Source organism: Dendropsophus ebraccatus, chromosome 1 (genome assembly GCF_027789765.1).
Source record: "Dendropsophus ebraccatus isolate aDenEbr1 chromosome 1, aDenEbr1.pat, whole genome shotgun sequence".
Lineage (NCBI taxonomy): Eukaryota > Metazoa > Chordata > Amphibia > Anura > Hylidae > Dendropsophus > Dendropsophus ebraccatus.
Genome location: NC_091454.1, coordinates 108,655,087 through 108,677,860, shown reverse-complemented (window position 1 = coordinate 108,677,860; position 22,774 = coordinate 108,655,087). Strand labels below are relative to the sequence as shown.

Sequence of the window (22,774 nt, the reverse complement as noted above, 5' to 3'; positions counted from 1 at the left end):
CCCGGCGTACAGAGAGCTCACTGACGCGACGCGCTGCCGGGGATAGGACGGGACACCCCCGGCAGCCGCGCATCAGCCGGGGACAGCGTCCGAAGAACAAGAGGATCGCCGGGGGAGCGGGTTGTCAGGTGAGTTTGTGTGTTTATTTTTTTTAAATACTGCTTAGCATAGAGGAAAGGGGGGGGCATCTATAATGGGGGGAAGAGAAGGGGGGGCATCTATAATGGGGGGAGAAGAGGGGCCATCTTCAAGGGGGGGAGAGGGGGCTAGCTATAAGGGGAGGGGGTATCTATAAGGGGGGGAGAAGAGGGGGCATCTATAATGGGGAGGAGGAGGGGGCATCTATAATGGGGGTAGAGGGGGTCATCTATAAGGGGAGGGGGTATCTATAATGGGGGGGAGGAGGGGGCATCTATAATGGGGGGGAGGAGGGGGCATCTATAATGGGGGTAGAGGGGGTCATCTATAAGGGGAGGGGGTATCTATAAGGGGGGGGGAAGAGGGGGCATCTATAATGGGGGGGGAGAGGGGGCATCTATAATGGGGGGGAGAGGGGGTCATCTATAAGGGGAGGGGGCCATCTATAAGTGTAGGGCAAACTGGCTGCATACACTGGGAGATAGATATATGCACAATTATTATTATCAGGGCCCCTCAGGTGTCTGTATTGTAGGGGGTCACTTGCATTAGTCACTAGGTGAGAGATATATCTATCTATATACACATCTTGTGGGGGGTCACTATGGCTGCAGTCATAAGTCTAGCTCAGTATGTATAGACTGTTGCAAGCTTTTAAAGGGAACCTGTCACCCCCGGTGACGGGGTGACAGGCTCCCAACCCCCCGTTAGAGCCCCCTATACTCACCTCATCGCGCCGGGTCCCACTTCTGAAGATGGTCGGGTCATGGAGATCTCAGCCGCTGCAGCCCGGCGTGCGCTGAGAGATGAGTCCAACACCCATAGAGAATGACGGAGCGCTGGACTCTCCCGTCATTCTCTGAGCGTTGGACTCATCTCTCAGCGCACGCCGGGCTGCAGCGGCTGAGATCTCCGTGACCCGACCATCTTCAGAAGCGGGACCCGGCGCGATGAGGTGAGTATAGGGGGCTCTAACGGGGGGTTGGGAGCCTGTCACCCTGGCACGGGGGTTAACAGGTTCCCTTTAAGTTCAAATTCAGAAGAGTAAGCCTCATTAAAAGGCTAGCCAAGTGAAGCTGAAGTACTGAGTCAGACTGTATATGGTTGTCAAGTTGCAAGTTTCCATGTTGAACATTTTCAAACTAAGAAAAGAGAGAATCTAAAGGAGGAGGAGGCTGCCGTGGCCTCTGCACACAGTAAGTCCCATTTAACATAACATTAATTTTACATGGTTTAAAATGTTGGCGACCAAATATTCTATTTGGCGCCTAAATTTTTCAGGTTAGGAGCCAATGGCTCCTAGGTAAATTTTTTAGTCTGGAGCCCTGTGTAGCGGTTGCAATGCAGAGATATGTGTTGTAAAGGACTTGCTTCTCCGTCCTACTGCCTAGCTAGCAATCCCTGAGCAATGCATTAAAAGTCATTTTTTTCCATATACAGTTAATGGGTTGCAGGAGGAAGATTTGGTAAGAAACATTATGACCTCATCTTTTGGGCACTGCTAGTAGGCTTTTTATGTGGAATGCCCCTTATTTGTTCCCATTAACACCTGGAAACCAGTTTACTGCCAGTAGACACCATTTACTATATAATAAAGTAAATATAGTATGTGTTTTTAAGGAGTTGTACACTTGACATCTGTGTCCTTCTCAGCACTGTTAACTTATAGGGAGGGAAACACTTTGCAAATAGAACTACTGTACAAATTAACTGTCTTACGACAACAAATACTACATTATTGTGTTCTGAGTTCAGACAGAAAACAACCAAAAACAATGCAAACTTGCTTGAACAAAATAAGAACAATGCACATAATTTTTGCAAACTATAAACAGCCCTCTTTCAATTCTCCAGCACTGTCCATGGATGTATAGCAAGGGGTCTAAATGTATTCCAAAAGAGGATCATTGTAGCAAGTACCTTTACACAAATTTTAACCAGTCTATCCTGTCAGACTAATATCAGTCGAAATTAATGTGTGTAAGGGCGTGTTCACATATGACGTTTTTGACACAATTTTCCTATTTTGCCATGAATTGTGCAATTGGGACAAAATTGTACTATTTCAATTAGTTGTTACCAAACTGCAGAAAAAGCTCCGCAGCTAAAAAAAAAAAAAAGCTTGAACACAGCCTAAAGGTTTAGTTAATCTTTTTGCTATCAGTGGAAAATCCATGGATCTGGCACCAGGACATTTGGTAAAAGCTCATTTTTTATTAAGGCGTATACTGCATAAAGTTGTCCTTCCAGGACTGGTGGACCAGAAATCCTTTTTTATGGATCAGCACAGGTTCAAGTTATACACCCTTATGATGCCTTTGCACAGAGAGATTTATCTGACAGATTTTTGAAGCCAAAGCCAGGAATGACTGGGAGAAATATGTCTTTTCTTTACGACCTTTTCTCTGTTTATAGCCTGTTCGTGCTTTGGCTTTAAAAATATGTCAGATAAAGCTCTCTGTGTATACATGTACAAACAGATCACATGACCTGTAACACAAATAGAGAATACAAAAAATCTGGACAACTGGAATATTGGAATGTGAAGTTTAAGGTTATGTTCACACACAGCAAAACACAACAGTGGGGCAGTGCTCCAAACGGCCTTAACGGACAGAGCACTACATTGAAACAGCAAGGGAGGGGCGCAGAGGAAGAATGTAAGGGACAATCTGTTATGTTCAGTGCCCCGCGCACAATAGGTAGCTATGAGCAGGTTGAATTTGTCTAACCTGATGTTAGTTTTCCTTTAACCCCTTAAGGACACTGCCAATTTTGACTCTTGGGAACAGATTTTTAAAAAATCTGACTTGTCTTAATTTATGTCTTAATTACTCTTTGATGCTTTAACTTATACAAGTGATTCAGCGACATAGGTTTTTTTTTGCGACACATTGTACTTTATATTAGAGGTAAATTTTAAGTCACACATCTATTAAACTAGCTTGTTTCTTCTATAAAGTTAACATTCAACTTCTGTATGTGCACATTACAGAAAAGAGGCGGAAACTTTAAGCGGATTCCGCTTCCCCATAGCCCCCCCCCATAAGCTTGAAGTTCCGCCTGCCTCATAGGCTCCATTATATTCACAGGCAGAGTCTGCCATTTGCCCAAAGAATTGACATGTCCTTTCTTTGGGCGGACAGGTGGAATCTTCCTTAGCATAGAATGGAGCCTATGAAACAGGTTATACGTCATGCGGGGGCACGCAGTGTTAACCCCTTTATGTTCTCTTCTGGTTTCCCTAGTGTGCGCATACCCTGAGAGTTCTTTCTGTATAAAATGCTAAAATTCCAAATTCCATTAATGCAAACCATTTAAAGAGGTGTTACTGTTATTGAATATTTTATGGTGCCCTAACTGCACACCTTTTTACAGTTCATTGATATGCCCTCCCATTACCAATATACTGTATTTTCTGTCGTATAAGACGATTTTGTTGTAAAGTCTGTGGTCATACCCCGGATACAGTCGCCGCATATGGTGGAGGAAGCTCAAGAACGGCCGCGGCTGCATTCCCGCCGTATGAGTGTACCAAGAAACTGTAAAAAGGTGTGTAACCAGGGCATCCTAGGCTATATCATGGTAGTAACATCTCATGTTTTACTGTAGGAGAGTGTGCTTTTTCCCCCCTCTTTACTTTTAGGCTGTTCACCGTACGGGAATAGTATTATGTCCTAGATCAGACAATTGTGCATGTTACGATATGTAACATGATTTATTTATTTTTACATGTTTTATTTGTAAATTGCGGGGATATAAAATTTTATTGGGGGAGGGGCTATGTCATATTAAAAAAATATATATTTTTTTACAGATTTTATGTCTCCCTAGTGGATTATTACATTCTGTCATTAGATTGCCAACACTAATCAATACTATGTCATTGCATTCATTGATCGGTTTTATCGGCGATCTTCTCATAGAGTCTGTCTGAGGCAGATTCTATGAAAAGATCCCTGAGCTCACTGCAGGGATGTAAGTATGAGACATCCGACAGACAGGGAAATTTACATATATACATATCTGTGCTGTCAGTTTCCTTTTATTGTTATCAGGCTCACATCCCCTCTTTACACAGGAAGATGTGTTGCCGAAAACAATAAATTTGAAAGCCTGCTCTAAAGACCCGACAGTCAAGGATTGTGCGTTTTCCCCGTCCTCGGCTGTTTGGTGTCACTATTACACAGGCTGATTATCTGCTACAGGAGTATTCCTAGCAATGCTCCTGGCTAATAATCGGTCTGTGTAAAAGGCCCTTTAGAATTTTAAACATGAACCTTTTTAAAAACATTTAGGGGAAATGGAAAAGTAACTTAAGTGTTGTTTTTTTGTGTCTAAACTAACAAGTGTGTGCAGTTTAGAATTTTAACTAATATTGAACCATTATATTTTTTCTTTTAAAGCTTAATAAGCAGCAGTTACAGACCATACGAGAGCGATTCCAGGCCTTTCTTAAAGGTGACACACAGATAGTGGCTGATGAAGCTTTTATCAATGCTGTTAGGAGTTACTATGAGGTAAGTGTACAGATGTCTAATCTAACAGCATTGTAAATGTTGACATTTCTACTTAATTGCTGATATAATGAAACTTTATTGCAATTGTATGATATTAACTACTTATATTTTTTGTAATTTACAGATTTATTGGCCCTGTACATTTAAGCAGGAGATAGTTACATAGAAAGCAGTTTTAACTAGAGATGAGCGAACCGGGTTCAGGTTCGAGTCCATCCGAACCCGAACTTTTGGCATTTGATTAGCTGGGGCTGCGGAAGTTGGATAAAGCTCTAAGGTTGTCTGGAAAACATGGATACAGCCAATGACTATATCCATGTTTTCCACATAGTCTTAGGGCTTTATCCAACTTCAGCAGCCACTGCTAATCAATTGCAGAAAGTTCGGGTTCGGATGGACTCGAGCATGCTCGAGGTTCGCTCATCTCTAGTTTTAACCAACCATGATTTAACAAAAAAAATCCATAAAAGAACAATGTGCGCATGTAATCATGTTTGCAGATCGGCACTGTCCTTTTTTACGTGTTGTAGAGTCTGATCATTGGAACCAGCAGGGAGAAGGGAGAGCAAATCTTGTTCTATACCTGACTGTGAAGACAATAAAGAAATATTCTTAATGAAAGTCTTGTGCCACACACAGTAGTAAGTAGGGAGAGAAATTGGCTGTGTGCTTTTCCATGTTCTAGCAATTGGTAAGGGACTAATGATGTCACGATACCAGAATTTTGAGTTTGATAACGATATCAACTAGTATTTCGATACTTGAAGCCAATTTGATACTTAAGGAAGGATTCACACTTACAGAGTTTGCAGTTTCCACTGCGAAACATACAACGCCAAATCCACTGCAAACTAGGTATGAGTGAATCCACCGTGATAAAGTATATAAAACCCCCAAAAAGTACAAAGTTTGTCAATTTTTTAACATAAAAATGTTTATTGGCTTGGACACAACAATCAGTGTCACATTGCCAATATATTGTGGGGCATCTCTATGGCCTGTCAAAAACTTTTTTGAAGTTACAGGTACAGTTTAATATTCATTATAAGCATATACAATCTATCACAGATTAAAGACCCTTTCACACACCAGTAATCCTGTATGTAATTGCAGACCCATAATTACAGACATGATTACAGATGTGTATCCCTAACCATCCTATCCCTATCCCCACTGGATGAAATTGGTGCATCTGTGCAGCAAATATGGCTAAGTATTATGGCTTGACAGTATTTTTGTAGCACAGATCACAGCTCTTCTACAAATCCATAGAAATTACGAATATGTAAAACAAAGCATATTTATGAAAAACACCCATGTAAAGGTTTTTATATTTTGCTACCCTAGCATAGAACATAGTAAAAATGCTATTCTTACCTCTTCTCACTCCCCCGGGGTCCTTCTGTGGTGTCTCTGGGCCCCCCAAGAAGCAGGAGAGCGCCGTGGTTTGTTATGGGCTGAGTGGGCTGTCACTGCTGAGATGAGTCTGCCTCAGAAATAGCGGTGTGAATGCTCAGCAGGGGAACCGAAGATGCCACAGGAGGACCCTGCAGGGAGTGTGGTTAGGTAAGAATAGGATGTTTATTATTTTCTATAGTGCTCCAGCATTGTGTCAAAATATTTAATGGCTGGAGTACCCTTTTATATAGTTTCTGAAACTTAAAAATCTGAACACTCACGCTGAATGTAAAGAGTGAAAGGCAGGAACTAGTACTATCAGAACTACGGGACAATAATTAAATGTCCAGTAGACAAGTAAGACCAAGCACTAGATGAGAAGGAAGAAACAAAGAAGGCTTCGAGAAACATGAGGCCAGCAAAGGATTGAGGGTTAAAAGTGAAAGATAAAATACAAAATTAACCCCTCCATACAAACTATAGCTTTTTCACACACTCCTAACATTTTAGTAATTATACTGTTCATGTTGAAAATGCACTTAAAAAAGGTATTTTGATCAATTTAACTTTTAATATGTTGCTGCCCTGGTAGAGAACATAACAAACCTGCTATTCTTACCTCTCGCTTCCCCGATGCTGTCCTACAGCACTTTCTCGTCCCCAGCTGACCATTCCCGCCTTTTTTTCCTAAATGGACTTCCCTTGGCAGTGACAGCCGCTCATCCAATTACTGGATGCAGTGCTGTGCCATCTGTCAGTGATTAGCTGAGCAGGCTGTTACTACTGAGACGAGTCCGTCCCACAAACGGAGATGGGATTGTTCAGCCAGGGACACAAAGAAGCCATAGGAAGACACTGGAGCATGGAAAGGTAAGAGTAGCATGTTTGTTATGTTTACCACCAGGGCAGCAGCATATTAAAAGTTTAAAATGAGCAAAATACCCCTTTAACCCCTTATTCTGATTCTGTGGGCATTATACGATGGGATCAGAGTAAGTGTTTAGCATGCACCTGCAGCGGCATTGCAGGAGATTAGCTGATCATCTGTATGACAGCTGATGATCTGCTTTAACTACCTGGTGCAGAGAATCCTCCACTCCGGGTAGTTTAACTTGTTACATGCTGCTGTCAAATTATGACCACAAGTAATGGGTTCTGGTGGGGTGAGCAAGTATACTCACCTGATCAGAAGCCCAGCAGTTTGGTGTGGCTTTTGATCCGTTTCTATGGCAGTCCCATTAGCCTTTGAAAAATTCCCTGGCCTGCCATGGATATGCTGCCACACAGCCTAGCTTTTCCCAGCACCCAGGGAGGAGCAGAACAGAGCGGCAGTCAGTTTAATGGAAGCAGGCACTTTTCTTTGTTACTAGTGTAAATTCGTTCACCTCTATGGTTAATACACACAAGTGTAAAATTGAAAATTAAAACATAATATCCCCACCAAAAATTACATTGTATTCCTCATTCAAAATAGACTCTAACAGGAAAGAAAAAAAAAAACATACATTTGGTATCGCCACGTCCGTAATGACCTATAATACAATACAATTTTTCTCTCCTCACCTTCATGACTCCACCACAGGCGTTAACTTGTTCTCTAAGGGAAAGGGAAAGCACAAACACTATCACCAGTGCTTTTTATGTCCCTGTAGGGCAGGCATCTTTGGTGAAAGTAAAGAGATCCCCCTCCTTGAAGTTTCTTCTACTCTTACAAGCTGGGATCAATCAGGGTCCGTCCGCCCTTCCCTAGAAGGTGGGTGGTGGATCCTGGATCCCAAGGCAAGGGATGGTACGTTGGTACTCAAGGTGCCATCCCTGCCGTGGTGGGGTCGCATGTGGGAGGTTTTTTCCTGGCTGCCAGCCTCAAACCTCTCCATTCTGCATGCGACCTGTGAGTTCTAAGAGATGCAGAACCTTGTCCTCGATTCTGAATATGAATCTGGTCAGTTATTTGACTATTCTTTCTTCCTGTCTGATCACACTGGGCCCTTGTTGCGTACTGTCAGACACACTTTAGGTATGGAGGATTTCCAGGAGGTGCTATCTGTCAAAGATAACTAGTTTTTTCCTATTCATGAAACCTTACAGGCCCTAATTATTGATGAATGGCAAGAACCTGAAAAAAGACTGGTGGTTCCAGGGGATATAAAGAAGCATCTTCCTTTTAAGGATGAGGATGTTAAGAAATGGGGTGAAGTACCAAAGATTGACGCACAGGTGGGGAAATTATTTAAAGAGACAACTTTGTCATTTGAGTACTAATGACAGCTGAACGTTCTCATGGATCGTAAGGCTGTAAGTCTTTTGAAGAAATCCTGGGAAACAGTCACCTTTTCTCTTATTTCAGCCACAGCATGTGTGGATTGTCCAGCTGGAAGACCATCTAAGGAACAAATTGCCTAGGGAATAGATTATTAATTCTCTCCTGCTTTATAGGGATACTGCAGCCTTCTTGGCTGATTTGTCTGTAGAGACAGTATGTGTGGCTGCCAAGGATGAGGCTCTGACCAACGCTGCTAGCAGTGCCCTGGTTAAAAACAGGACCTGGGACAAGGTGTCTAAATGTAAGTTATGTGGCATCCCGTTCAAAGACAAATATGTCTTTGGATCTTCCCCAATCTGTTCCAACCCATGGCTTGCAGTTTGCATGGACAATAAAGTTCAACAATACCAATTCAGAGCGCTCTCCTTTCTGATTTCCTCTGTCCCTCACATTTTCACTAGCATTATGGGGGAAGTAACCTCCTTCCCGCATTTGCAGGGGATGAGTATTGTTGCTTGTCTGGATGACCACCTCCTTATTGCAGATTCCTCCCAGAAGCTACTTTAGGATCCAAAGACAGCCAGAGGCTTCCTACAGTCTGTGCGTTGGCTGATAAACAAGCAGAAGTCAGATGTCATCCCTAGTACCCAGAAGGTATTGGGGGGGGGGGGTAGTTTAATCCTCTTGTATTCCAGTAAACAAATGTCTTTTTTCCCTCAGGTAAGAGAGTTTCTCTAGTGGACAAGATCAGGCTCTCCCAGAGGAAGAACTGTCAAATCCGGGAAGCCATGTTCATCCTGGGATCCATGATGGCCTTTATTTCAGAGATTCCTTGGAGTCAAGCCCACTCTAGGGTCTTACAAGGACAGATTCTCTTCAACTGGAACAGGCACAAGTCAAGCTTACAGAAAAGATTTTCTTTCTCCTGAGGTACAGCAGTTAGTAGAGTGGTGGCTAGATACAGCAAATGTGAAGAAATGGGTCTATTGGAAACCAGTTCCCAAGAAGATTCTGACTACAGATGCAAGCCAGACTGGATGGAAAGCTCAGGTAAATGCTCACCTTTTCCAGAGCTTCTGGTCTTCAGAGATGGCAAAAATTTCTTCCAATTACAGGGAACTGATGTCATTGCAGCAGGCAGACGATATCTTGAAGCTATCTCACATTCATGTCCTCTCAGAAGATGTTACCACAGTAGCCCATCTAAGACACCAGGGCAGCGCGAGACGGAATACACTTCAGTCCATTTTAGGCCAGATCTTTTTTTTTGGCGGATGAAAATATCCTTTCCCTGAGAGCTACCCATCTCGGGAGCTCAGACTATGCCCGTACAGACTATTTAAGCAGACTTGCTTTTCTCCCCGGCGAGTGGTGCCTCAAAGACAACGTTTTCAAAATGTTGACCCACAGATAGGGTCATCCCTGGCTACATCTAATAACGAACAGACAGAACAATAAGGTTCAGAGGTTCTTCTAAGATCTAAGGGATGATTCAAAAGGAGTACATGCGCTAGCTCAGTCGTGGAATTTCAATATGGCATTCAGATTTCCCCCTTGCCCTCACCCCCAGTACGACTGTCATACTTCTAGTACCATACTGGCCAAGGAGAGCGTGGTTCAGCCTTCTGCAGAGCCTAGCCTTGGAACCACCAATTCACCTTCCCATGAATCTCAGGAACAAAGGCCTCTCTAAAGACGTTATATCTACTCTCCAGAGGAGTAGAACACCAGTCACTACGAAGATTTATATGAAAGTCTGGACAGTGTTCTCTTCTTGGTGCTCTGCTGTACGGGCTTTTCTTGGTGAACCAAATATTCTTCCTATTCTGGACTTATTTCAGGCATGTCGGAATAAGGGCCTCAGACCAGCCACCCTTAGGGTAGAGATTGCGTCCCTTTCCGCTGTTTACGATCATAATATTGCGGATCATAGATGGATCAGGAAATTCAAAAGGAGTGCTTATAGACAGAACCTTACCATTAGTAACCTTAATACTCTATGGGATCTCACTCATTCACCCTTCGAACGATTGTGTAATCCATCCTCAAGTTCCTGTCTTACAAAACAGCTTTCCTCATGGTCATAGTCTCGGTGAGAAGGGTTGGAGAGATTTGGGCTCTATTTGTGAGCCGTACTTTTCCATTCAGGCGGATAGACTTGTGCTGATCCTAACTTTCTTCCTAAGGTGCTGTCTTCCTTTAACCAAAGGACATTGTGTTGCCATCATGTTGTTCCTCTCCCAAAAATGATCAGGAGCAGAAACTTCATTCCTTAGATGTGAAGAGGACAGTGCTACAATATCTGGAGCCCTGTAGTGCTTAGAGGATCAGACCCTCTTCATCCAGTTCCAAGGGAAGAAGGTCTCCAAAAGTGTCCTGGCCCATTGGATCAGGAATGTGGTTGAAGAGGTGTATAAGTTATAGGACTTACTTTATCTTCTGAAGCTCATTCCACCAAGGCTATATCTACCATAGATTAGATTTGCTGAGCTGAGGGCCGCCTGGTATTCTCCGCACACCTTCACGAAGCATTACAGACTGTAGCTTCAGCGCAATAAAGAGGTTTGGTAGGAAGGCTCTTCAGGCTTAGGTCCCGCTCTAAGGTAAATTGTTGGTATTTCTCCTGTGGTGCAGTTGTGAAGGTGAGGAGAGAAAATAGTATAAGTCTTACCGCTAAGACAGTTTCTCCGAAACCTTCACAATGGCACAAACATCCCTCCTTATATTGTATTGCTGAATATAATACTCACATGGTTCTAGGTGTCGTTATAATGCACTGGTTACAGTGTGAAGGGGAGGGGCTTTTTACCTCTCGTGTTTGTGCTTTTCCTGGTATTTAGGGAACTCTTAATATTATTTTTTTACTGAATGAGACACGCTATAAAAAAAAAAAAAAAGTTATCAGAATTGCTGTATTTTTCAATCCACCTAAGAAAAACCTTTATATTTGTAAAACATGGTAGCAATAAACACTATACATCTTCCCACAAAAAATTACCCCATCACTGTAATCTTAGTGACCCAGAGAACATATCTATTATGTTATTTTTTACCACACACTGAATAAATTTTAATATTAAAAAAAGCAAAATAATAGTTTTTCCAATTTTTCACGATACTTTTGTGACCAAATTTTGCCATATAAAGTACAATATGTCAAGAATCGCTAGCATAAGTTAAACCATCACGGAGCTATAACCACATAAAGTGAGACAGGTCAGATTTTGGAAAATGAGCTTGTTCATTAAGGCATTAAGGGGTTAATTTTCCATTGTGTTGCTTTCAGAACAGACAACTGCTAATTGTTGACATTTGTTGTGACTTCCTTTTCTTATAACTTTAAATAAATTTCATGAATATCGATTGTTATGTAATGGATTTTGGGCTGCAAGCTACTGTATAAGGCCCCGTTCCCACTGAGGAAAGGTAGCGGAATTCCGCAACGGAATTGTCCGCCGCGGAATGCCGTTAGCCTCCCGCTCATAATGGGAGTCTATGGGAGGCGCGCGCTCCTGCCCTGTCCGCGCTGAAGAATGAACATGTTCATTCTTCAGCGCGTACAGAGCAGGAGCGCGCTCCTCCCATAGACTCCCATTATGAGCGGGAGGCTAATGGCATTCCACGGCAGACAATTCCGTCGCGGAATTCCGCTACCTTTCCTCAGTGGGAACGAGGCCTAACAAAATAAGTGACCTTTCAAAATGTTAAAATGTAGAATATATGATAAAAGATGACAACTGAGTTTAAAATATGCTATGAGGCCCATATAAACAAGTTTTATTCCTTATTTAGGATGGCAAAAAAGGGATTAAAGTGTGAAATAAGGTTTTAAAACTTACATTTGTTTACTACTGTGTAACAGGTTTTCTTGAAAAGTGACCGAGTGGCCAGAATGGTGCACAGTGGAGGGTGCTCTTCAAATGACTTCAGGGAAGTTTTTAAAAAGAACATTGAAAAAAGAGTACGAAGTTTACCGGAGATTGATGGGTTAAGCAAAGAAACTGTTTTAAGTTCATGGATTGCCAAATATGACGCCATTTATAGAGGGGAGGAAGATTTACGCAAACAGCCAAACAGGATGGCTCTTAGTGCTGTGTCAGAACTTATACTTAGTAAAGAACAACTTTATGAAATGTTTCAACAGATATTGGGAATTAAAAAATTGGATCATCAATTGCTTTACAATGCTTGCCAGGTAAGTTCATGCAGAGGCTATAATTCTGTCCCCATGCTGAGTTGCAATATGAAGCCTGTGAAGTGTAGTGGTGTCTACATGTTTATTTTATGCGTATATGTATTTAGGTCCGGAAATTCGGCTGAGTTTTAGTCATAAAGGGGTAACCAACAATGATGTAGGCCAATTGATTTACTAAATAATAGTGAAAGGCCAGCCCCCCTTCCCAGTTCATAAGCAAGCAGAGAGTTTACAGCTTTATTCTTGGAGGGGAATTGTTAGAGGATTATGAATATTAATATATCAATATTCCTATGAAATATTAATAATTGATATTTATAAATGAATATTAATATCCTAATGTGAATATTAATATTGCTTATTAATAAATGCCTCACTGATAATCACTCATAGAGATGATGTCAACATGCTCGTGCACATACAGGCATTTGTGCCCGTGCAAATTCAACTATGTGGGAGATAAAGGATGAAAGAGCCCTGTCTTCTGTATTACAGGGTGAAACGACAAGTGCCATTTTTCCCAGAGAGAGAGATGGTCCCATTGATGGCTGTCACAACAAAGGGCTATGTGTGATTAGAGTAAAGATACCTGTGATATGACAGATACCATTGTAATCAACAGATGGCCTATTGTCCTCCCCTCTTGATATATGGCATTCCTGTGGGAGAGGGCCCTCTCTCTCTCTTCTGGGATAAAAGAGACCCCCTTAAGCCCCTATTACACAGGGCGACTGAGAGGAGCAAATGAGTGCTGTCAGCGCTCACTTGCTCCTCGTTCCCCACTCGCTGCCACTGCTACTATGTGCGGCAGCAGCAAGCGGGTAAGTACAAAAGGGGCCGCAGGGAGCTGCAGGGGGCTGCCCGGGTGGTCGCTTGATCGTCCGGGCAGCCCATGGCATATAGCAGCGGTCTGCTGCCACCGCTTCTTTTCCACCGAGCGACGGCAGCATGAGTCATATATGAGTCATTTGTCTTTCAATATGTTGAAAGACAAAGAGCTACAACAATCAGCCGACATCGTTCATGGCTGATTGTTGTGTTCGATTGTGGACGATTATTGGCCAAATACAGCCAATAATCGTTCCGTGTAATAGGGCTTTCCTTTACTCATATCTTGGGGATTCACTTCCCTGTTGCCAGAACCCATCTCTAATAGTCTAAAGATTCCCTTTTGGAATGCACCTAAAAACATTTGGAGCATAGACGGCAAGTGTTTTCATCCATGGTTTATCCACACATTTTTATCCATGGTTTTTCCAAGGTCTTAGTTGCTACATCACCATTAAAAATTAAATTTTGTGCCGTTCAACTTTTGATCCCAGCACTCAAATTGATTAAATATAGAGAGAGTGGCACAGTATTTAGAGAGCTCCATGATTAGGATATCCAGAGAATCATAGACAATGCCATCTATGGATGAAGAGATCTACTGCAACCTGAAAATCAAGGCTGCACTTTATTTACTGACCTAAGCCTTATTTTAAAGGTCCAATTCACCCTTAAATTGATCAGGGTAATCTCTGAAGTGCCCCTATGCCACTTTTATCCTTTCAGGCGTTTTGTGGCAGTGAAAGTAGATTAGTTTTCAGGCCAACAGAGCTCCAAAGTTTGCATCTTCATCTTAGCAGGGCCGCCTGAAAGCAGAAACAGTGTGAAGAATTAAGCAATGTCGACAAGAGCCAAATTACCATGGCTAGAATATTGGTTCAAAGCGTCTCTAAAACAGCATAGCTTGGCTGGTGTTTCTGATATGCAGTGGTTAGTTCCTAGCCACCTGAAGCAGTTTAGAACAGGAGCTGTAGCACAAATTGATGAAAAAATCCATGCCACTTACCACTGAAAGTTCCTACAAACGACATGTGAGCATCAGGGGTAAAGAAAGGTGCCTAGGTTTAAAAAAATCATGTCGTGTTTAAAGTAATGTTGATGTGTTAGTTTGGCTTGCTGCTTACCTGGGCAAAAAAAGACAAGGCAAAGATGTACTGTGGGGAGGAGGCAAGCCAACGAAGGTGTGTAATGCACTTTGTAATGTTCTGCTAGGAGACCTTGGTTCTTGACATTCATATGAATGTTACAATACAAAACAATACACACTCAACTGATGTTTTTACCAGAGATTTTTTTCTTAAAGCGAATGTGCCATTACGTACATTGCTTTAAGTTTTTTACATGAATGGATCGGCGCTGGTGCGAGATGCCCCAAGCATGAAGCACTGGGGGTGAGCAGGCAGGCCCCCAATGTGACAAAACCCCCTCCCCTCTGTGACGTGGCTCAGTTGATTCTAATGGAGCCGCGTCACAGAGGGGAGATCGTCACACTGGGAGCTGTCGGGCCTGCCTCCATTGCTTCATGCCGGGCCGAACGGGCACTGTTTCAAAAAAAGGACCATGGCACTGGCATCCCCGTGCCGGCGCCTATCCATTCATGTAAAAGACATTTAGGCTGTTGACACACTGTAAAATAAAAGCAAAATCCGCTATACTCTGTATGCAATAATGTGCTCGATTGAAGTCAAAATAAATTTGTCTGGCAGTGTACACACAGTATAAAATAATGAGCCTCAAAACAATTACCTTGCTTAGTATTTATGACCTGCTTTTGCAAATATTGGCCATTTTTGTTTTCACCTGTTCTCACATTGTTTTATTTTACCTTAAGAAGGATCCAACCTCTTCTGTCTAATATCTCGCTATTGCACATTGGACGCTAAGGATGAAGGTAGGTTTCCTACCTAAATCCTCAGTGTTGTTTCCATGACATTAGGAGTTTACTCACCCCTACGACTGCCCTGTGCAATGTTTCTACAGAGCATACATTTGTTTTTTAATTTAGCCGATTAGGACTAATTAACAGATATTCTTAACTTTGTAAATAAAAATAATTGCAGAGTATTCACCAAACCTTGCATAAAAATTAAATTGCTACTGACCAGATGTACCTGTTGTTTTTTTTCTTTTTTTTTTTATTGTGCAAATGATAAATTGGGCACAAATCTAGCCCCCCCCCCCTCCCCAACACACGCACTTTTATTTTTTTAATGCACACAAAAATTTGCCTGTAGAATACCCCAAAATGGGTGCAAAAAACATATACTTGCCAAACAATAGGCATGTAACCCTTTATTAAGTGTTCCCCTTGTTGTGCGTGTTGTACCACATTTAAATTTTGACACATACACACCTAATTAAGTGTAAATTTGTTATGATGTCACTTCTGATATATACCCACATGAATGCTCATTTTGTTATGCTTGCGAAAGCGAGAGTTAACACATTATATGATATGAGGCTTAACTTAACTAGAATAAAGAGCACATAAAGAACTTGTGGCACTCACCAACTCAGCATAATGTAAAAAGCTTGTCTTTATTTCATATTGTATTCAGCTAGGTCTTGGACGCTGACCATTGACTAGGCTAGAATAAAGATCACTGTTTGATTTCATCACTTTGCTGCTTGTTGAGGAGATTTGAGTCAAGGCTTCATAGCACTGGCACCCTAACAATGTATATATATGTTTTGAGATTCTTTGAGACTCCATGGACTTTTTTTGCCTATTGATGTTTCCCAGGGGGCAATGCACTATTCACTGGGCGCAGAACCACAAATTGCAGGTGTGTTGAGCTGAAGTGTCTATATCACCTCTTAATAGACTTGTATAAAGCTTGTATGAAGCTAGATTTTTGCCTTAGTTATGAATAGTTAAGAAATGGGGCAAAGAAAGCAACTTTGTAAGTGGAGAAGGTAACACTTTCATGTAAAAAGATGTATTAAAGAGGTTTATATATTCGCTTGTACTATTGATTTGTGTAAAGTTGTTTTAAGTGACAATTACCCTTTAATCCTTTAAAACAATTAAAGCACAGCGGCACTCACTAGGCCAGATTCACATTTGCTCAGTTTAATCATTCTCGGACAGTCAACAGCAGCGGTACAGAACATTCTAGGATGCTGCATGGGTAGGCTAGGACTGTTTTCTTGTATCTCTGCTTTTTTCTGTTTGGGCTGGAGGAAGCGGAGAATATTAAAGAATGTGCTCTACCATTGCTGTTAATTGCCTGAGAATGATTATATAAAGTCAGTGAATGTCAATCCAGCCCGGTGAATGCCGTTGTGCTTTACTCATTTTAAAGGATACATTGCATTATTTCACTCACAGCTAGAACACCCTACAGAGACTATTTAGAACAGTGCAGTCTGTATACCGCTTATCTCGGAGCGGTGTTGTGTTTGTGGGGCAGTGCCGGTGATTCATTTTCTCATTTTACAATTACCCTTTCAGTTGCTTCAAAGATTCAGATATGACTCATAAGTGGCATTGACATTGTAACATGTAGAATGCTCTGCATCATGTTCTTTGAAGAGGACCAGGGTTGTCATCCTCACCTGTTGCTATCAATAGTTTTGGGTTATCTGGCTTCAGATTTATGATAAATGTTTAACCTTTTATTGCAATCTATACTAGACTTGAAAAAAGTCTACTGGCCTATAGTCTGTTTTGCCTTAGGCTTATTTAACACCTTAACCCAATATGACGCCTGGGAACGTCATGAAAAGCAGGGAATTCCTGCAAGATGACATCCCTGGACATCATGCTTTCCTTGCCTTCCCACACTGTCCCGGCTGGAGGAGGCTGCCACACATTGCCTCCTCCCGCCACCACTGCCTGGAGAGGAGCCGTGCTCCCCCCCCAGGCAGTTAAATGGTATTCCCCCCCCCAAATTATTTTTGCATTAATACACCCATGCCCACCTGTAGCTTTCCATCTTTCCAATATAAAGTTATTATGGATTCTGCACAGTTTTGCTGTTATCTAGGTTCATTCACCCCCACCGAATGCATAGAATCATCATATCTCAGTCCAACCTGACACGCTCCCTGCTCCTGGCCCTCACCCTCCGTGTCGGCATCACGTGTCCTCTGTCTCTTCAATAGGCCGGGTTAGCGCTTCTAACCCAGTTCACTGAAGTGAAGGAGGACTCTGACGGGGTGGCTACTGTTGGAGAGGGAGACAGTGATTTGTGCAGCTGTCACTGTCTCCCTCTCTAACAGCAGCCACCCCGTCACCCGCTCCGTGTGCCCCCCCAGCCCCAGATCACTGTTCCCCCCCCCCCCAGCCCCAGATCACTGTGCCCCCCCCCCTGACTGTGTTGCCCCCCGCTCTCATTCAAGGCAGCCTCCCCTCCCCATGGCACTGACCCCCGCTCTCACCCACGGCACCCAAATCCCCCAACACCACCCACCCGCGGCACACTGACTGGGCTGGCTGCTGTTAGAGAGGGAGACAGTGATTAGTGCATCTGTTACTGTCTCCCTCTCTAACAGCAGCCAGCCCTGTCACCCGCACCATGTGCCCCCCCCCCAGCCCCAGAGCACTGTTGGCCCCTGAATGGGGTGCTCACCTGCGGCACCCCCCGGTCCTCACCCGCGGCACCATCTCAGCTCTGCTAGACCACCATCTCAGCTCTGCCACACCATTTCAGCTCTGCTACACCATCGTCATATCTCAGCTCTGCTACACCATCACCATCTCAGCTCTGCTACACCATCACCATCTCAGCTCTGGTACACCATCATCAAGCATAAGCAAATGTAGTTTCCCATCTTGGATATAGAATGGCTTTTAGAAAACTTGTAACTCAGGAACGGCAGCAACTAGAAAGAAAAGAGAGGGCTCAAAATACTCAGGGGCTTGGTGAGTAAGACCAGCTAGGTTTGGGAGCATTATATTTTTTAAGCTCTTTGTGGGGATACCCCTTTAACTGCATAGACTCCTCAGTCTGTGTGACTGTGTCTACGGGGAATCCTGAGGGAGATTCGGTGTCTCTGCTCCCCCTCCGGAGACATAATAAAAAAATGTACAGATTCCCCATTCATAATTGATCCCATATAAATAAAATACACATGTTTGGTATTGTGTCTGTAATGACCCGTCTATCAACCCATTATATTAATTATATCTCCCAATTAATGCTTTAAAAAAAATAAATAAATAAAAACTAACCAAAATAAAAAATTTTTTGTTAATCCCGCCCCCTGAAAAATATAGAAATAGCTATCAAAACCTTACACGTACCTAAAAGGTGTACCACTAAGTGTCAGTTTTCACCGCAAAAAATAAGCCCTCTTATAACTCCATTGGTGAAAAAAAAAAAATTACAGCTCAAGACACAAACAGTTGATCTATATCATAAAAATCAAAGTCTGTCTGTCTGTCCTTCTGTCTGTCTGTCCTCTATAGACTTCCAAACGCCTCAACCGTTTGACCCCAAATTTGGCCCACAGATACATTGGGTGCCTGGGAAGGTAATTGCGAAGGTCCCGTCCCCACCAGATGTACAGGAGGGGAGGGGGAGGGGAAAGAGAGGCACCCCATAGAGATGAATGGGAAAATCTCCACACTGCAAACACAGGTGATATAATTAGCTGCAGCAGACACAGTAGTTGGAGCCTTAGCAACCAATAGGATTACTGCTTTCATTTTCACAGGGAGCAATGGTTGCTAGGGAAGCTGCCTCACAACATCCACAGTAATAACTGGTAGACCCCCCTACTCCATCTATACAGTACAGGTATATACAGGACCCCCTACTCCATCTATACAGTACATGTATATACAGGACCTCTAACTCCATCTATACAGTACATGTATATACAGGACCTCCTACTCCATCTATACAGTACATGTATATACAGGGCCCCCTACTCCATCTATACAGTACATGTACACAGGGCCCCCTACTTCATCTATACAGTACATGTATATACAGGGCACTATAGGTATACCAAACTGTGACTGGGTAACACTGCCACACCAGACCTGACCAATACCGCCATACTGTGACTGGATAACACTGTCATACCAGACCTGACCAATACCGCCATACTGTGACTGGATAACACTGCCATACCAGACCTGACCAATACCGCCACACTGTGACTGGATAACACTGTCATATCAGACCTGACCAATACCGCCATACTGTGCTGGATAACACTGTCATACCAGACCTGACCAATACTGCCATACTGTGACTGGGTAACACCGCCAGACCTGACCAATACCGCTATACTGTAACTGGATAACATCATATCAGACCTGACCAATACTGCCATACTGTGACTGGATAACACCGCTATACCAGACCTGACCAATACCACCATACTGTGACTGGATAACACCGCCATACCAGACATGACCAATACCGACACACTGTGACTGAATAACACTGCCATACGGGTAAATACAACCCTGCAGGTATACAGGACACTACAGGTATACAGGACCCCAAAACTATACACTACAGGTGCACGGGACCTCCACAAAACTATATACTACAGGTATTACAGGACCCCAAACTTTACACTACAGGTATAAAGGACCCCAAAACTATACACTACAGGTATACAGGACCTCCCCCAACTATATACTTCGGGTATACAGGACCTCCACCAACTATATATTACAGGTATACAGGACCCCAAAACTATACACTGCAGGTATACAGGAACTCCACCAACTATATAATACAGGTATACAGCACCTTCACCAACTCTATACTACAGGTATATAGGACCCCAAACTATACACTACAGGTATACAGGACCTCCACCAACTCTATACTATAGTTATACAGGACCCTCAAACTATTCACTACAGGTATACAGGACCCCCGAACTATATACTACAGGTATACAAGACCTGCACCAATTATACACTACAGGTTTCCAGGACCCTTAAACTATAAACTACAGGTATACAAGACCTCCACCAACTATACATTACAGATATACAGCACCAACTATATACTACAGGTATACAGGACCGCCGAACTATACAGTACAGGTATACAGGACCTTCACCAACTGTACACTGCAGGTATACAGGACCTCCCTCAACTTTACACTACAGGTATACAGCCCCCCCACCTACACACTACAGGTATACAGGACCCCCCCAACTATACACTATAGGTATACAGCCCCCCCAACTATGCACTACAGATATGCAAGACCCCTAAAAACTATACATTGTGGGTATACAGAATCCCTCCAACTATGTACTACAGGTATACACTAATTCCACTGATTAACTCAGATGAAACAATACCTTTAGCTTGGCCTCCTGGGCACCTTAGAACAAATCTAATTAACACACTGACACTTTATACCCGGGCAGCGCCGGGTACATTTTCTTTTTTTTTTTTTTTTTTAAATAATTTTTATTAACTTCACATATGTACAGCAACATTAAAAAATAAACAACCAGGGTTTGACTATAACCTCTTTCCTTCCCCTCTTCTCTAGAAGTTCGGGCTCTAGTTCTTTTACTCTCACAGTCCAAAGGGAGGCCAACAAAACTCCCAATAAAGTCTACCCACTCCCTCCCTTTTCCCCCTTTTTACAATCTTCCCCTCTAGAAGGGCAGACCTGGATCGGCATGGCACAATCCTCTTTAATTAGCTATCATAACTACTTTCCCCATCCCTCCCCCCTTCTTCCCCATAAACCTCTCTCGATTACTCGAAGCCCCAGCCCAATCCGCATTAAAGCTATTATGTATTCCAAAGGTATCCCGTTACTCCCCCCCCCCCTCCACTTCATATCTTTATCTACTGCCCCTGGGGGATATGCCCATGGCAAAGGGGGCAGAGGGCGCGCACCGGGCGACTCACTCCTTCAACGCTTACTCAACTCTTACTCACCGATTAAACCCCTTTTCCCTATTACACCCTCTAATTATTATCCTGGCCCATTTGGTCACTCAACCCCGCCTGGCTCCCCCTTCTCAGGAGGACCCATTCATGGGTACTGCGACCCCCTGGGCTTTTCTCTTAATAAGGCTGGTCCCTAGTCCTCCCCCAGGCACAAAGATAACCCTGTAATAGGGTCACCCGTCCCTAACAGGGCATCGGCCAGCCTATGCTCTCGTTGACGTAATATTATATTACTACTTAGACTTCTCTTTGGGGTTTCTCTTGATCTCATACACTCCTTCCACGCATTCTCGGCCTCGCCCCCTCGCGCCCTCGCGCACCCCCCTCCCCCCCCCGCCACCACACACCCCCTACCCTCTTAAACCTTAACCATGCGGAGAGGACTGGCGCCCCTTCCCTTTTACTCTCTCCCCCAATTTATTCTCTCCTACTACCTACCCATCCAGGCCTGCCCTCCCTTACAAATACATACAGCTTTACGAACAGCTTAAGCCCTCTTCCACATCTACCCTCTTCCTTTCTCTGTATTCCCTATTTATTACCACATGCTCCACCCCTAATATTCCATCTCCATTTTACCCATACTGTCCTCTATTTTTTTTTCCCCCATATTTCCCTCCCCCCCCATATCTCCCTACCCCCCCCCTCCCACCACACAACCAAAACAAAACCCACACAAAACAAAAGAAAAAAAAAAACAAAAAACACCATACCCCCCCCCCTCCCCCCCCGCTTCCCCGGGCTTCTTCCTTCTACCAATTTGACCACTTGCTTTCGTATTCCTCTAATCTATTGGACTGTAGGGCTTTTACATAATCCATCAATTTTAGGCTCTTTATCTCCTTTTTCCAATCCTTCACTGACGGTGCACTCGGGGAAATCCATTTTTTAAGTACACAAAACCTAGCTGCAAACATTACTCTATTTACTATACTTTTTTGCACTCTAGTGACCTCTAACCCCCCCATATCCCCCAACAATGCAATCTTCGGACATACCTTCAATTCCAGCCCTACTCTATCTTTAATTATACCAAATATTTCTCCCCAATACCTTTTAAGTTTAGGACATCTCCACATCAAGTGAATTAAGTCTCCCTTATCCGATTTACATCTATCACACAAATCTGTATCCCGTGATTTCATTTTAAATAACTTATCTGGTGTATAGTGTAACCTTCTAATTATAAATATCTGTGACACTCTGTGGTTCATTCTCAGACTACACTCCTTTATATTACCCAGAGCACTTCCCCAATCTATTTCATTGTTCCCCAAATCTTCTTCCCATTTATATTTAAACTTCTCCTCCAGTGACTCATTTACCGTGTTCATCAGCATCTTATACAGCTTCCCCACCGTGCCTTTACCCGTTTTCATTGTCTTATCATTAAATTAAAAAAAATCCTCCACCACAAACCTATCCTTTTCTTTAGAGTCTCTCACCAAATGTTTGAGCTGAAAATATCGTATGGCGTCCCCCTTACTCAATCCCCACTCCTCCGACAGGGCCTCAAATGACTTTAATTCTCCATCACTCACAA

General features: G+C 43.1%; 1 protein-coding gene across 2 annotated transcripts in view; it reads left to right on the top strand.

The window, feature by feature from the left end:
• Positions 1–22,774, top strand: part of CADPS2 (calcium dependent secretion activator 2) — a 424,688-nt gene that overhangs the window by 20,038 nt on the left and 381,876 nt on the right. For both annotated transcript variants that reach the window (XM_069976609.1, XM_069976601.1), the window contains exons 2-3: positions 4,545–4,658; positions 12,182–12,514. In XM_069976609.1, coding sequence (XP_069832710.1) covers positions 4,545–4,658; positions 12,182–12,514 — 447 coding nt within the window. The remainder of the gene's footprint in view (positions 1–4,544; positions 4,659–12,181; positions 12,515–22,774) is intronic.